Source organism: Oryza sativa, chromosome 3 (assembly GCF_034140825.1).
Source record: "Oryza sativa Japonica Group chromosome 3, ASM3414082v1".
Lineage (NCBI taxonomy): Eukaryota > Viridiplantae > Streptophyta > Magnoliopsida > Poales > Poaceae > Oryza > Oryza sativa.
In genome coordinates this window covers 28,664,256-28,678,749 of record NC_089037.1, presented here as the reverse complement: position 1 = coordinate 28,678,749, position 14,494 = coordinate 28,664,256, and the positions used below count along the sequence as shown (strand labels likewise).

The 14,494-nt window shown below is 44.0% G+C and overlaps 1 protein-coding gene across 1 annotated transcript; it reads left to right on the top strand.

Annotated features, from left to right (window-relative positions):
• The first annotated feature begins 13,087 nt into the window (after positions 1 to 13,087).
• LOC4333794 (germin-like protein 3-6) lies at positions 13,088 to 14,116 on the top strand. Its single transcript, NM_001418499.1, has one exon. It carries the CDS (start codon positions 13,235 to 13,237, stop codon positions 13,922 to 13,924), a length of 690 nt encoding a protein of 229 aa, NP_001405428.1. The 5' UTR covers positions 13,088 to 13,234; the 3' UTR covers positions 13,925 to 14,116.
• The last annotated feature ends 378 nt before the right edge of the window (positions 14,117 to 14,494 follow it).

The window sequence follows — 14,494 nt, the reverse complement described above, 5'->3', positions numbered from 1 at the left end:
TTAGCAATATTTAGCCAAAAGATGGGGCCTTAGCAACCTCTTCCTATGCACCACCAAGCCACCTAGAAAAAGGGATTGCTAACGCCACATTTTTAAAAGAACTTCAATCCTTTTAACATATCTCTATACTACTTAAAAAATAAAAGATGTTTCCACCGTCCGTATAAAATAGAAAAGGGTGACAAAAAAATTTTGTCGCAAAAAAAAGAAAAAAAAAGAATGTCCGACTCCCCTAATAAAAGAAAACGCCGGACTCCGGGAAAAAAAGGACTTCTCGTACGTGGAAAAAAAGATGTCCGACTCCCCTAACAAAAAAACGCCCGACTCCGGGAAAAAAAAGGACTTCTCGTCCGTTAAAAAAAAAGTCCTTCCAAAAAAAAACGTCCACCCTAAATTCTATAAATATCCATTTATTTTATCCTCTAATTAATTAGAAATCCTTTGCCGCATGATTTCCCTTTTCAATTTGGCTTTAATTTGCCGGCCAGATTTTTTTTTCTTTTTTATCCTATTGCAGATTCGCTCTGATTTTGGAAAAAAAAATGGAAATAGGAGATCAAGTGGATCAATTGACCTCAATAAATTTTCAGAGGTTGGGTATATTTAATAGAGATGATCGGCTCTGTCATCATACGGACACAAGACTGTATTCGGAAGCTAGGAGAGGCATGCCAGGTGAAGGGTCCTCAACTCCTAATAGTTATTATACTACTGAAAAAAAAACCTTTACCCGTTGCAACGCATGGGCAAGTTTCCATCATCTATAAAAAAAGGAAAAAAAAACCCAAAAGTGAGAAAAACACCATTTATAAGAAAATCGGTTCGGAAAAATCACTTGACTCAACACGAGGAGAAAAAACACCGGTCCGAAAAAATGTCTGACTCAACACGAGATAAAAATAGTTTTATATAAAAACAAAAAAAAAGTCTGAATCCACACGAGAAAAAGTGGATCGAAAAAACCGTTCAACTCCATGTGAGGAAAAAAAACGTCGTTTATAAAAAAACCGCTCTAAAAAGAATTGTTCGACTTTTTTTCAAAAAAAATCTGATTCGGCACTATGCAATGCGAAAAAAACTGTCTGATTTCAGGAAAAGAAAACATCCGATTCCATAAAAAATAATCATATCGTTTATATTGTTTTATGTGCGTCTTGATAGCTAATATCTGTTTTGTCTAGAGTTGACCATGCGAGACATTGTAGGATTTGATTAATCCTATTATTAGTTGCAAGAATGAGATTCAAATAGTATTTCAGATTATATGTGTACAACCACATAAAATAATCGAATTCTTTGGGTAAAAGAGGCATAGGTAATGTTGCCCCTTCATCGAGGTTGGGCTATTACAACGATCGATACAAACATTATTATTGAGATTGTTATACATGTGAAACGTGTATTGTCATTGAAATTTTTTCACCCGTTGCAACGCACGGGCAATTTTGCTAGTAACATATAATTTACACTATATTTTCGACAAGATACAAACTATAAATGCTACAAATTTATCCAATAAATTCCAAAAATTGCACTATAAGTATTACATAGTTACCTCCGTTTCGAGGTTGTTGTCATCTAATACGTGCGGTTAAACCTCAATTTCTTGAATCATTAATAGATTTTAAAAATGAAGGTTCAGTATTTGAAAATATCATTAACAATCTTTTCATGAAAAACAATTTCATACAGTTCCATTCTTAGTGAGTTTATAATTATATAATTATAAAAAACAATAAAGATGAGACGCGTGTATTGGAAATTATGTTATACCCAAAACGATAAATTTAAAAGACGGAGGTAGTATAAAATTAAATCAGAACTTTTTTTCATCAAAAGAATTCACACTTTAATCACCCAACATTTAGCGCCACACACGTTGTTTGAATGATGATTTGCTTTAATGCAAAAACATGAACTGCTTAAAGTAACTGGCCGTATTGTAACACCAGGTGTCCCGCTGCCCCTACACGACTCTAGAGTGGCCACAAATTCTACACGACTCTACATCGGTGCCTGAACATCTGAACATTTTCAAAAGATTCCATTCAGCCAGCTAGTTTCTGTTTGGCGCCTAGCTCCAGCCGGTAAATCAAACTAGAAAATGAACTTGGCGCCAAAGTACTATACATTGAACCTAGCTAACTGGACACATGGAGATCGATTGTCTCTTCTTAATACTTTTCAAAATAACAACCAAAATTCCCCTGCATGTTTGATCTTTAAAGATCAGTAAGCAAAACCCAACCAGCAGACAGAAAGCCAACGATCCTTCTCACTCTTTCCTGACTTCTTTTTCGCCTAAAAAGTTCCTTTACGGTACCTTATATGGCCTTATCCTTTGATCAAACTTTACTACTGTAATAGTGGATCGGAAAGACGCATTTAACGGTTCATATCCACTTTATATCAGTAGAATTTCTATTAGTAGTATAGATAGTATGAGTAACTAATATGACTAAGGTGGTGTTTGGTTGGAGGGGTTAAAGTGGGGCTAAACTTTAGTCCCTCTCTTAAAAATATAAGTCCCGGCTAAAGTTTAGCCCCTCTCTCCCAAACACCCCCTAATACAGGAGTATATGACCAAACCGACTAAAACATAGGTCAAAAGAAAGGAAAATCTCCTCTTCACAACATATGGGGTTTAACTAGAAAAAAATACCCGTGCGTTGTAACGGGCAAAAATATTTTTGGATCGCTATATATTTTACTCTTTGGTTTTGGACCAAAATCCCATTCCTTCTCTCTTTTCAGTCCCAGCCCAGCCCGCTACCTCCTCTACTTGCCTGCCTCTCCTGCCTCTCTTAGACCCAACCCACAAGTGGAGCTGCAGTTCCAGCTTGCATAGCCTGCTTCTTTAATCTCTAGAAGACAGTTTTGTGTCCATACGATGCCAAAACCGATCCCCCCATCAAAATCCGGTCGAATCTGTCTCGATCTTCTAAAATTAGTTGAGGACTTTTGACACACTCAATCTCCTCTTTTTATTTTTTTTATCAAAATTGGAGTGAATCCGCAAAACTTGATAAAAAATGACTTTCAAATGGAGATTAAATTTGGTGAATTAAAGCGGAAGACATATCGATGTGACGATATTGCTAGGGTTTGGCCCGACACCGGAAAAAGTATGGCAAATAAAAAAACAAATCCTACCAAAAAAAGTAAAAATAAAACCACGGATGAAAAAAACCGAAAAAAGGGAGAAAAGGTGGAAAAAAAAGGAAGAAAAAAAAATATACGGACAGAGAGAAACGGAAAAAAAGCGGACAGAGAAAAAAAAAGAAAAAAGGCGAGAAAAAATGGGAAAAAAAAGCCGACTGAAAGAAAAAAAAATGCGAAAAAGCAAAAAAAAAAAGAAAGGAAAACAAAGAACAAACGAAAAAAAAGGAAAAAGATGAAAAAGGAAAGGACGGACGAAACTTTTTTTACCGGAAACCTTGCTTATTTTTTAATTAGGTATAGATATAGATTTACAATTTTCTTGCCATTGGAAGCAATCACTAGTTTGCTACCAACAACCATTTGGGAGCGCCATGGAGAAATAAATGAAGAAAAAATAATTTTTGTGGTAAAACTTATAAATATATAGAGTAAAGTCATTATTAGCGATTTAAGAATTAATACTATAAAATAAAATACAATGAAAAAACCCAAAAAAATCAACTCCATAATTAAGTATCAAAATTTAAATTAAAATTTGGCTCAGCTAACAAGCAAGCAATTAATTAGAGAAAATCAAAACAAAACAAATTAAAGAATCCTTTTTTCTTCCTTTGCGTTTTGATCGAAATGATGATAATGAAATTAATAAAACGCAAAGTTTGCCTAAGACCCGCTTTGGCATTGGCATCGCCATTATTGTTGCTCCTAGTGTTGGCTCCACCCCTTCACTGATGATGGCATTAACAATGTCTTCCACATACATGAGTTTACCCAACTTCACCTCGACTAGGCGCCCTTGGTATATTTTCCAAGGGGGCCATGTCGTGCGATATCTCAACTTAAGTAGGCGAGAGAGACCGCGAATCTGGCCAAAGGGCTTGGCCATGTCTTGGTTTGTGATGTGTGGGGGAGTGGATTCTAAACTCTCGAGAGAGACATCTCCTCACTGTTTGCATGTCACTTAAATAGTTATAATTTTTTTTAAAAAAATTGAGAAGATGTATTAACATATGATATATCACTCCACAAACATGAAAGTTAAAATTTAACTTTTGCAAATTGCAACAAAAAAACAAATTAAACTACAACTAGTTAACTTATATTCATAGTCAAATTCGTTTGCTTGTTGCTACATGTAGAAATTAAATTTGACCTTGCATGTTTGTGAAGTGATCTATCACATAATAATTTATCTTATTGAATTTTTTTATAACTATTTGAGCGACATACAAATAACGCTGGGATGGGATGTCTAATGGAGAGTTTGGAATAGTTTTCCGATGTGTGGCCATGAAGGGCGACGGTGCATGAAAATGGACCAATTTGGTGTAGACTAAATTACCATTAGTGGCTTGGTGGGTAATTTACCAGATGATTCCAAAGATACCCACACCACACACTGGTCAGATTTCGTTCGTACTATTGCCCCTTTCTTCTTCTGCCGAAAACAGAGCACTACAAATTAAACTAGTATTTTCCATCATCATATACTCCCTCCGTCTCTAAATATTTAACGCCGTTGATTTTTTAAATATGTTTGACTGTTCGTTTTATTCAAAAAAATTTAAGTAGTTATTAATTCCTTTTCTATCATTTGATTCATTGTTAAATATACTACTACTACTCAAGTTTTTGAATAATATTCATAAAAGTATTAAATAAGATGAACGGTTAAACATATTTTAAAAAGTCAACGGTGTCAAATATTTAGGGGTTGCTCAGCTATCTCACTCAAATTCTAGAGGGAACAAGTTTGGGATATGTGCTCGATCGGCTGTTGGCTGGCACCCAGTGTGGAGATTATGGGTACCCCATACCCACACGGCATGGTTGTCCGACTAGTTATAGGGGATAACTTATATCTATGTAATATGTAACAGATCATGACTTGGGTGTTACGTTTCCTTGTATATTACGGAACGGCCTAGAGTCCTGATTTAGGAAACCGATACCGTATTGGTTAAGGTTTCTATCTTGTAATCCAACCCCCCATCCTATATAAGGTGGGCAGGAGGCCCTCTAGGGGGCATATATGAGACAACCTGATCGTCAGATCAATACACACTCGGCGGATTCAAATCCCCAAACAGGAGTAGGGTATTACCTCTCATTGAGAGGGCCTGAACCTGTCTAAATCCTTTGTCTCCACATCCATCCACTTTTAGGTCTCGTGCGCTACCCCTTTTTATTATTGCCGAAATCATGTTTCGACAGTTGGCGCGCCAGGTAGGGGTTGCGTCGAGTTTCCTATCAACGAGCGCGATGGAATTAACTTCATGAGTCGCCGACTTCGTCTTCGCTTCGGGAGTTTTCACTTCCTTTCCGTCGACCACTTCTTCAAGCTCCTCTTCTCTGACTTGATCCAAATCAGTCAGGGGGAAACTCAATCGAGGGATTACAACAATCTACCGCGGCAAGTTTCAGATTCAATCTCCTATGGCTGCCGTCAGCACCGCCTTCATCTTCGGACCGGTTCTTTTCTTCTGGAGTTCGGCTTGCATCGCCGCCGCCGGAAATTCCGACGGGACGTCAGTCGTCAACTTGATCGTTTGACATGCCGAGTCCATCATCTGATGATGTCAAATCTCCTGGCGATATTCAATTACTAATCTAAATTGGAGTCGACGTGGAATCTGAGCCAATCAATAGGAGCAATTTTCACGCAGGGAAGTGCAGCACTCATGCATGTATTGCATGTCTGTCACAAGTTGCCGATATGATCTCCTGTCCACCCATTAACACATATATACGGAGGACACTGAGAAAAAAGCTAAGTGCCTTTATTTTTCCTCTTTATGTGATATTTTCCATTGAGCAATTTTTTTATATCTACTCATGCTAACTACTCGTCCAGCGCCGGACGCCTAGTTTTATCATTATTTATCATATTGATTTTTAATCTCAGATTAATCTCTTGTTATTTTTTGTTGTTGTTCGCATATAATTACGCGGCACTATTGAGGCGATTAATGCTGGTCATGGAGTCGAGGCGTCTCAGCTTTCCAGTCGATCGGCCGCGAGTCCACTTTGCCGGCTTGTCTTCGCCACCGCCATTGCTGATAACAACAACGACTTCACCGCCGGCCTGCCTCCGTTGCCGCCGAGTGGTGCCTCCGCCTACACGGCTGGCCTATTATGCCGCCGCTGTTGGGCGTCTACGACTTCACCGCCGGCCTGCCTCCGTCGCCGCCGAGTGGTGCCTCCGCCTACACAGCTGGCCTATTATGCCGCCGCTGTTGGGCGTCTACGACTTCACCGCCGGCCCGCCTCCGTCGCCGCCGAGTGGTGCCTCCGCCTACACGGCTAGCCTATTATGCCGCCGCTGTTAGGCGTCTACGACTTCACCGCCGGCCTGCCTCCGTCGCCGCCGAGTGGTGCCTCCGCCTACACGGCTGGCCTATTATGCCGCCGCTGTTGGGCGTCTACGACTTCACCGCCGGCCTGCCTCCGTCGCCGCCGAGTGGTGCCTCCGCCTACACGGCTGGCCTATTATGCCGCCGCTGTTGGGCGTCTACGACTTCACCGCCGGCCCGCCTCCGTCGCCGCCGAGTGGTGCCTCCGCCTACACGGCTGGCCTATTATGCCGCCGCTGTTGGGTGTCTACGACTTCACCGCCGGCCTGCCTCCGTCGCCGCCGACTGGTGCCTCCGCCTACACGGCTGGCCTATTATGCCGCCGCTGTTGGGCGTCTACGACCTCACCGCCGGCCTGCCTCCGTCGCCGCCGACTGGTGTCCTCGCCTATACGGTTGGTTGGTCATACCACCGTTCATGGGCGTCCACGTCTTCGCCGACCGGCTGGCCTTCGCCGCCGCCGACTGGTGTTTCTGCCTACACGGCTAGCCTATTATGCCGCCGCTGTTGGGTGTCTACGACTTCACCGCCGGCCTGCCTCCGTCGCCGCCGAGTGGTACCTCCGCCTACACGGCTGGCCTATTATGCCGCCGCTGTTGGGCGTCTACGACTTCACCGCCGGCCCGCCTCCGTCGCCGCCGAGTGGTGCCTCCGCCTACACGGCTGGCCTATTATGCCGCCGCTGTTGGGTGTCTACGACTTCACCGCCGGCCTGCCTCCGTCGCCGCCGACTGGTGCCTCCGCCTACACGGCTGGCCTATTATGCCGCCGCTGTTGGGCGTCTACGACCTCACCGCCGGCCTGCCTCCGTCGCCGCCGACTGGTGTCCTCGCCTATACGGTTGGTTGGTCATACCACCGTTCATGGGCGTCCACATCTTCGCCGACCGGCTGGCCTTCGCCGCCGCCGACTGGTGTTTCTGCCTACACGGCTAGCCTATTATGCCGCCGCTGTTGGGCGTCTACGACTTCACCGCCGGCCTGCCTCCGTCGCCGCCGACTGGTGTCCTCGCCTATACGGTTGGTTGGTCACACCACCGTTCATGGGCGTCCACGTCTTCGCCGACCGGCTGGCCTTCGCCGCCGCCGACTGGTGTTTTTGCCTATACGGTTGGCGGACTTCGCCGCTGTTAATGGGCTTCATCATCTACACCACTGGCTTGGTTCCACTGGCGCCGACTGGTGTTTTTGTCACCATTGATGGACTGCTTCGTTCCCACATCGGCTACTTTTGCTGTCACCGAGGGAATATTACAAAGCTAAGTCATCATTTATTTTATTCTTTATATGATATTTTGTCTTTTCCTTCGCCTCACTACATCAACTGGTTCGCCGTTGACTAGTGAGTCGGGGGCTATAGATGTTATATCGTATTTTTTAAACAATTTTCATAATATTTATCTTGATTGCTTGCGACATAATCTGAGTACAAAAGTACCTATCGAGTTATGGAGTTCTATCTTCCTATGCTTTCCGTTTGGTTTGCCAATGGATGGTTGCCTTTGGGCCGATTCCTAGCACCCGGGGGCTCGTTGGATGGACCGAGTAACGCAAGGTGCTAAGTATTATTCGGAATAAATCAAAAGCATAGAGATGAGATAAATTTATTTTCTGCTCTTAATAATTGCAAAAGTACCTAAGTAGTAAATTCTGATCCGTGAAACTTTGTTCCATTAATGACGAACTCATGTCACTCATATGCATGTTTGGGAAATGCCTAGGCCGACTCCCGATGCTTGGGGGCTATGACTAGTCGGACAGAGTGTTTAAACGTACAGAGTCATCTGCTCGGGGAAATCAAAATTGACAAGAGGAGAAATACATATTTATCAATATTTTAAAATACTTGATTTTTTCTCGAGTATTATATTTATATCAGATACTACTCATCCTATATGTTTGTTCTGCAGGATCTAGATCCAGATATGCATAAAAGGGATTCATGGCTTTAAGCTTATCTCTTACGCTCCAGGAATGGATCAGTCAGAACATCACCAACCGGCCGCCTCGTCTGCCGCCGACTGGTGCTTCCGCCTGCACGGCTGACTTATTATGCCGCCGTTGTTGGGCGTCTACGTCTTCACCGACCGGCTTGCCTTCGCCGCCGCCGACTGGTGCTTCCGCCTGCACGGCTGACTTATTATGCCGCCGTTGTTGGGCGTCTACGTCTTCACCGACCGGCTTGCCTTCGCCGCCGCCGACTGGTGTTTCCGCCTGCACGGCTGGCCTTTATGCCGCCGTTGTTGGGCGTCTACGTCTTTACCGACCGGCTTGCCTTCGCCGCTGCCGACTGGTGTTTCCGCCTGCACGGCTGGCCTTTATGCCGCCGTTGTTGGGCGTCTACGTCTTCACCGACCGGCCGCCTCGTCCACCGCCGACTGGTGCTTCCGCCTGCACGGCTGGCCTTTATGCCGCCGTTGTTGGGCGTCTACGTCTTCACCGACCGGCCGCCTCGACCGCCGCCGACTGGTGTTTCCACCTGCACGGCTGGCCTTTATGCCGCCGTTGTTGGGCGTCTACGTCTTCACCGACCGGCCGCCTCGTCCACCGCCGACTGGTGCTTCCGCCTGCACGGCTGGCCTTTATGCCGCCGTTGTTGGGCGTCTACGTCTTCACCGACCGGCCGCCTCGACCGCCGCCGACTGGTGTTTCCGCCTGCACGGCTGGCCTATTATGCTGCCGTTGTTGGGCGTCTACGTCTTCACCGACCGGCCGCCTCATCCGCCGCTGACTGGTGTCACCGCCTGCACGGCTGGCCTGTTATAACGCCAACTGATGCTATCTTCTTCACGGCTGGCTACATCGCTGTCACTACTAATAGGCATCAGTATCTTCAACACAAGCTGCCTACGTTTGCCATGGCTGCCGACTGGTTTCTTCACTTCCATGGCTGCATGATTCTGCCAGTGTTGATTGGCCTTACCATCTTCATCGCCGGTCGTCTCGTCTGCTGCTGACTAGTGCCCTCGCCTCTACATTTGGTTTATACAGCTACCACTACTGATGGACATCATCGTCTTCCGCCGCCGACTCGTGTTATGCCGCCGCCGACTAGTGCTTTTATCTTCACAACTGCGCGTCTTCACTACCGGTTTGCTTCTGTTGCCGCCGACTCGTGTTCACTTCATCACGGCAACACAACTTTGTCATCATGGTGGAGCGACTTCATCTTTATTATCTTCGGTACCAGCAAACTCTATTGCTGCTACTTCACAAGTTTTGCTACATCACCAACCATGACGTTGTTGTGAATCTCGACATCTCGGCATGCGATGCCGTGTTATTTTACTACAACAAGTGGCTCTCCAACATTCATGATTTCTATTTGGACATCTTCAACACATATCTTTAATCAAGCAATAACTATTCGACGATAAGAGGCTACAGTTCTCGACTCTATGTTCAGTTGTTTCCCAACTAATCAAAGAGTCGGGGGCTATACAAATACAAGGCTCAAAATTTGACAAATTTTATGTCAAGCTGAAGAAATCAATTCATCAACCCACGAGTCAACTCCAGGAGTCATTATCTTCATCTTTGCTTCGGAGCAGACATTCTACTTCAACAACTTCAAATATTTCGGTTTAGACGAGTTGGGCAACAACATCAACTCTCCTCCAAGTGAAGCATCTACAACAGTTATAACATTAATTTGATGGATTATTGTCACTGACATCATCACCAGCACCTCTGCTTCATCGACCCTGACATCTCTGCTGTTGCTAATGGATGATTATGTTTTCACCGACTTATTATTTCACCTTCATGGTTGACTACTATGCAAATGCTGATGAGCGTCTTTGTCATTATCATTGGTTGCTACACTGCTATTGGCTGGATCACCGACATCGTCATCTTCATCATGTCGGTTGCGTTTGTCGTCGTCAACTACACAACTTTATCGCTGAGCGCCTTCATATTCATTGCTGGCTGACCTGACTGCCGCCGACTGGTTTCTTCGCCTCCATGGCTATGCGACTTCAGTACTTTTGATTGGTATCACTATCTTCACTACCACCAATATTTTTGCCACCTCTGGTGGGCAATATTCTCTCTATATTGGTTGTCTTGTCTCTATGCCAACTGCGTCAGCTACCATCAATGGACAATTGTGACTATGACAGAAGGACAAGCTATATGCTCAGGGGCTTATTAGCTCAAACACAAGTATCATACCTTCAATTTGGACTTGCTCCGGATACATGCAACATGAATTCATGATCATGGGTCTATTTTATATGCTCAAAGACTGGACTATTTATTATTCCCCGTAAGGGTTATCAACTGAATACTTGCGCCAGTCGGGATTCAATTTTTATATCTATTTTGGAGTATCCCATAAGGGATAATCACTCAGATCACATGGTCTATATCACCCGGGAGCATGTTACATGCGTCATCCTTTAAAGGGTATCGAAGGCATATTTTTTGGCCTAGGCCTAATATGTCTGCAGCCCATATTTTCAAGTGTGGCCTGTCACGTTCTTTTAGGGACTTAGGCACTTTTTGCTTAGGCCAAAGTGCGCGTGATCAAGTGCCCAATACCTTAAAATCCTTTTATACAGCAGTTACTCAACTTTTTAGGAGTTGGTACAATGCATCTTAAAAGGTGTCAAACAGTAAAGCTTTATATAGCTGCCCCGCTGACTTTTTAATATAGTCATGGTGCTGTTTGGGTTTTTAAGCAATTGATTGGATACAATATCGTTGCTTTTTGCCACGTAAGTGTGCATTTTTATTGACCAATATTATGGCTTAGGCTGATTATATATTGTGGTCATTTTTCAGGCGGTTGGTAAATCCTTTATGAGTTTATTTACTCGGATTTTATACCACATATGCCATATATTTCCAGGTGTGGTGGAACCATGTGTCTTCTAGGGACTTAAGCACATCTGTTAAAGCAGTGTGCGCATGGCGTATGCCCAATACTTTGGAAATTTCTTTATTCACAACATACAAGCTTCTTTATAGCTATTTTGCTATGTGAATTTTCAATAATGTAGCCAACTTTAGGTTACACTCATCATATTTTACAAAGCAGTCGGTATATCACTTGGATCATATTATTCAGGGATTCACACCGCATATGCTACATATTAATATTAAGTCGCTTGGTTGACTATAATTATCAAAACCACTCGGTTGGTTGGATTATTTATTCCTTGACTATATGTTTGGTTTGTTCGATTAACCACATAGTCGGGGGTTACACCTATTAGGTGCATCTAGTCGATGCACCTGACTATATTTTTCAGCCCTCCACAGTCTTCAGATTTGGTAAAAGTACTCGGGAGACCATGGCGAAGATGATTGAAGCACTCGGCTTTGGAGTAATCTAGTTCGAGAGAAGGTTATCTTTCCGACTGTGAAGGTCTCAGGGGCTACTGTGGAGATTATGGGTACCCCATACCCACACGGCATGGTTGTCCGACTAGTTATAGGGGATAACTTATATCTATGTAATATGTAACAGATCATGACTTGGGTGTTACGTTTCCTTGTATATTACGGAACGGCCTAGAGTCCTGATTTAGGAAACCGATACCGTATTGGTTAAGGTTTCTATCTTGTAATCCTGCCCCCCATCCTATATAAGGTGGGCAGGAGGCCCTCTAGGGGGCATATATGAGACAACCTGATCGTCAGATCAATACATACTCGGCGGATTCAAATCCCCAAACAGGAGTAGGGTATTACCTCTCATTGAGAGGGCCTGAACCTGTCTAAATCCTTTGTCTCCACATCCATCCACTTTTAGGTCTCGTGCGCTACCCCTTTTTATTATTGCCGAAATCATGTTTCGACACCCAGTCGATCATCGGCTTATATCCAGTTTAAAATTAGACAAATGTAATTTGTTCTAGTGAGAAATTTGACCGAGATTCGAATTAAAGATCGATAACATTGATGAGAATTGAAATCATTTCGTTGCTCTAATCTATAGATGAAAAATAGCAGCAATGGAATAAATCGTTAGGTGGGGCGTTACAAATTTGGATGGCAAAATAAACGAGCCCTGAACGCCACCAGCAGGGTGCATATCAGCATACGCCCATCCCGTCGATCTGCGTCCAGCAAGCAGACACACGTAACCAACTGCGACTTACTTTCTTTCGTGATAGAAAGAAAGAAAGAGAGATAAAGAAAAAAAGAAGAAGAAAAAAATGAGAGAGACACAACTGCAACGTACTCTCTCTTTCTTTCGTGATAAAAAAGAAAAAAAGAGAGAAAAAGAAAGAAAACAAATAAGAGAGAGAAAGAACATCAAATCTCTCTTTCTGATGGAGATTTAGTCCATGCAGATAGGTTCTAGCTAATTCACAGTCACAGGTTCTCTTCCTTAGCAACCTCTTTGTGGCCTCGACTGCTGACCTGATTTTTCTCACAAGATTGTTTCGACGCATGTAACAATAATCCGGTAATCCCACAAAACTGCACTGTTAATTTTATCACGTGTCCCAACATAAACTATGCATTTCCTCGCAAAAAAAAAGAAAAAAAACATAACCTATGCATGACTCATGCATCTGTGCTCCCCTATATAAAGGGCTCAAATGCTAGTTCATCCTCATCCTCACCAAGCAAAGTATAGCAGCAAACAAAGCCAGCTTGTCACTGCGCTTCTTTCCTAGTTTCCTTCTCAATTCTCATTCTCAAAAGAGAATATATTGAGCTGATCGAGCTAGATATATAGAAGCACTAGCTAGTTGATCAACAATGGAGCACAGCTTCAAAACCATAGCAGCTGGAGTGGTGATCGTCGTGCTGCTCCTGCAGCAGGCGCCCGTGCTGATTCGGGCCACCGACGCGGACCCTCTCCAGGACTTCTGCGTCGCCGACCTCGACAGCAAGGTCACGGTGAACGGGCACGCGTGCAAGCCGGCGTCGGCCGCCGGCGACGAGTTCCTCTTCTCCTCCAAGATTGCCACGGGCGGCGACGTGAACGCCAACCCGAACGGCTCCAACGTCACGGAGCTCGACGTCGCCGAGTGGCCCGGCGTCAACACGCTCGGCGTGTCCATGAACCGCGTCGACTTCGCGCCCGGTGGCACCAACCCGCCGCACGTCCACCCGCGCGCCACCGAGGTCGGCATCGTGCTCCGCGGCGAGCTCCTCGTCGGCATCATCGGCACCCTCGACACCGGGAACAGGTACTACTCCAAGGTGGTCCGTGCCGGCGAGACGTTCGTCATCCCGAGGGGGCTCATGCACTTCCAGTTCAACGTTGGCAAGACGGAGGCCACCATGGTGGTGTCCTTCAACAGCCAGAACCCCGGCATCGTCTTCGTCCCGCTCACATTGTTCGGCTCCAACCCGCCCATCCCGACGCCGGTGCTTGTCAAGGCACTCCGCGTGGATGCTGGTGTAGTTGAGCTGCTCAAGTCCAAATTCACCGGCGGGTACTAATTAATCCGAGAGCATTTTCATGGTGTTCTCTGCTACCAGCAGCATACTTTAAGCTCCCGTTGTGTGGTTGCATGTTATTGGATTGAATAAACTTTCTCCCATGTTATGGGAATGGAAATAAAATGTAATACTTCTTTGTGATGTTTTTTTTCTCCTTATAATGAATTAAGAATCGTGTATCTTTTCTGTGTATGTGCAATTATCATCATGTTGTTTTGAAATTGTATTTTCAGTATTTATATATCCTATCTTACTATAAAGCTGATGTCCACTAGATCCTAAAACTCAAAATGCAAGTGTATTACTCCCTCCGGTTCCATATTAATTGACGTTTTGGACAAGATCAAACTTTTATAACTTTGACCATAAATAACTTTAAAAATATTTAGTTTAAAGAAACTAGAATAACATATATAGATTTGTCTTTTAAAGTATTATAATAAAAGTAAACATGCATTTATTTATTATATATATTATAGTAGAAAAATATAGTCAAAGATATATCTTGTAAACCGTGTCATTGTCCAAAACGTTAATTAAAATGAAACCGGAGGGAGTACATCATAACCT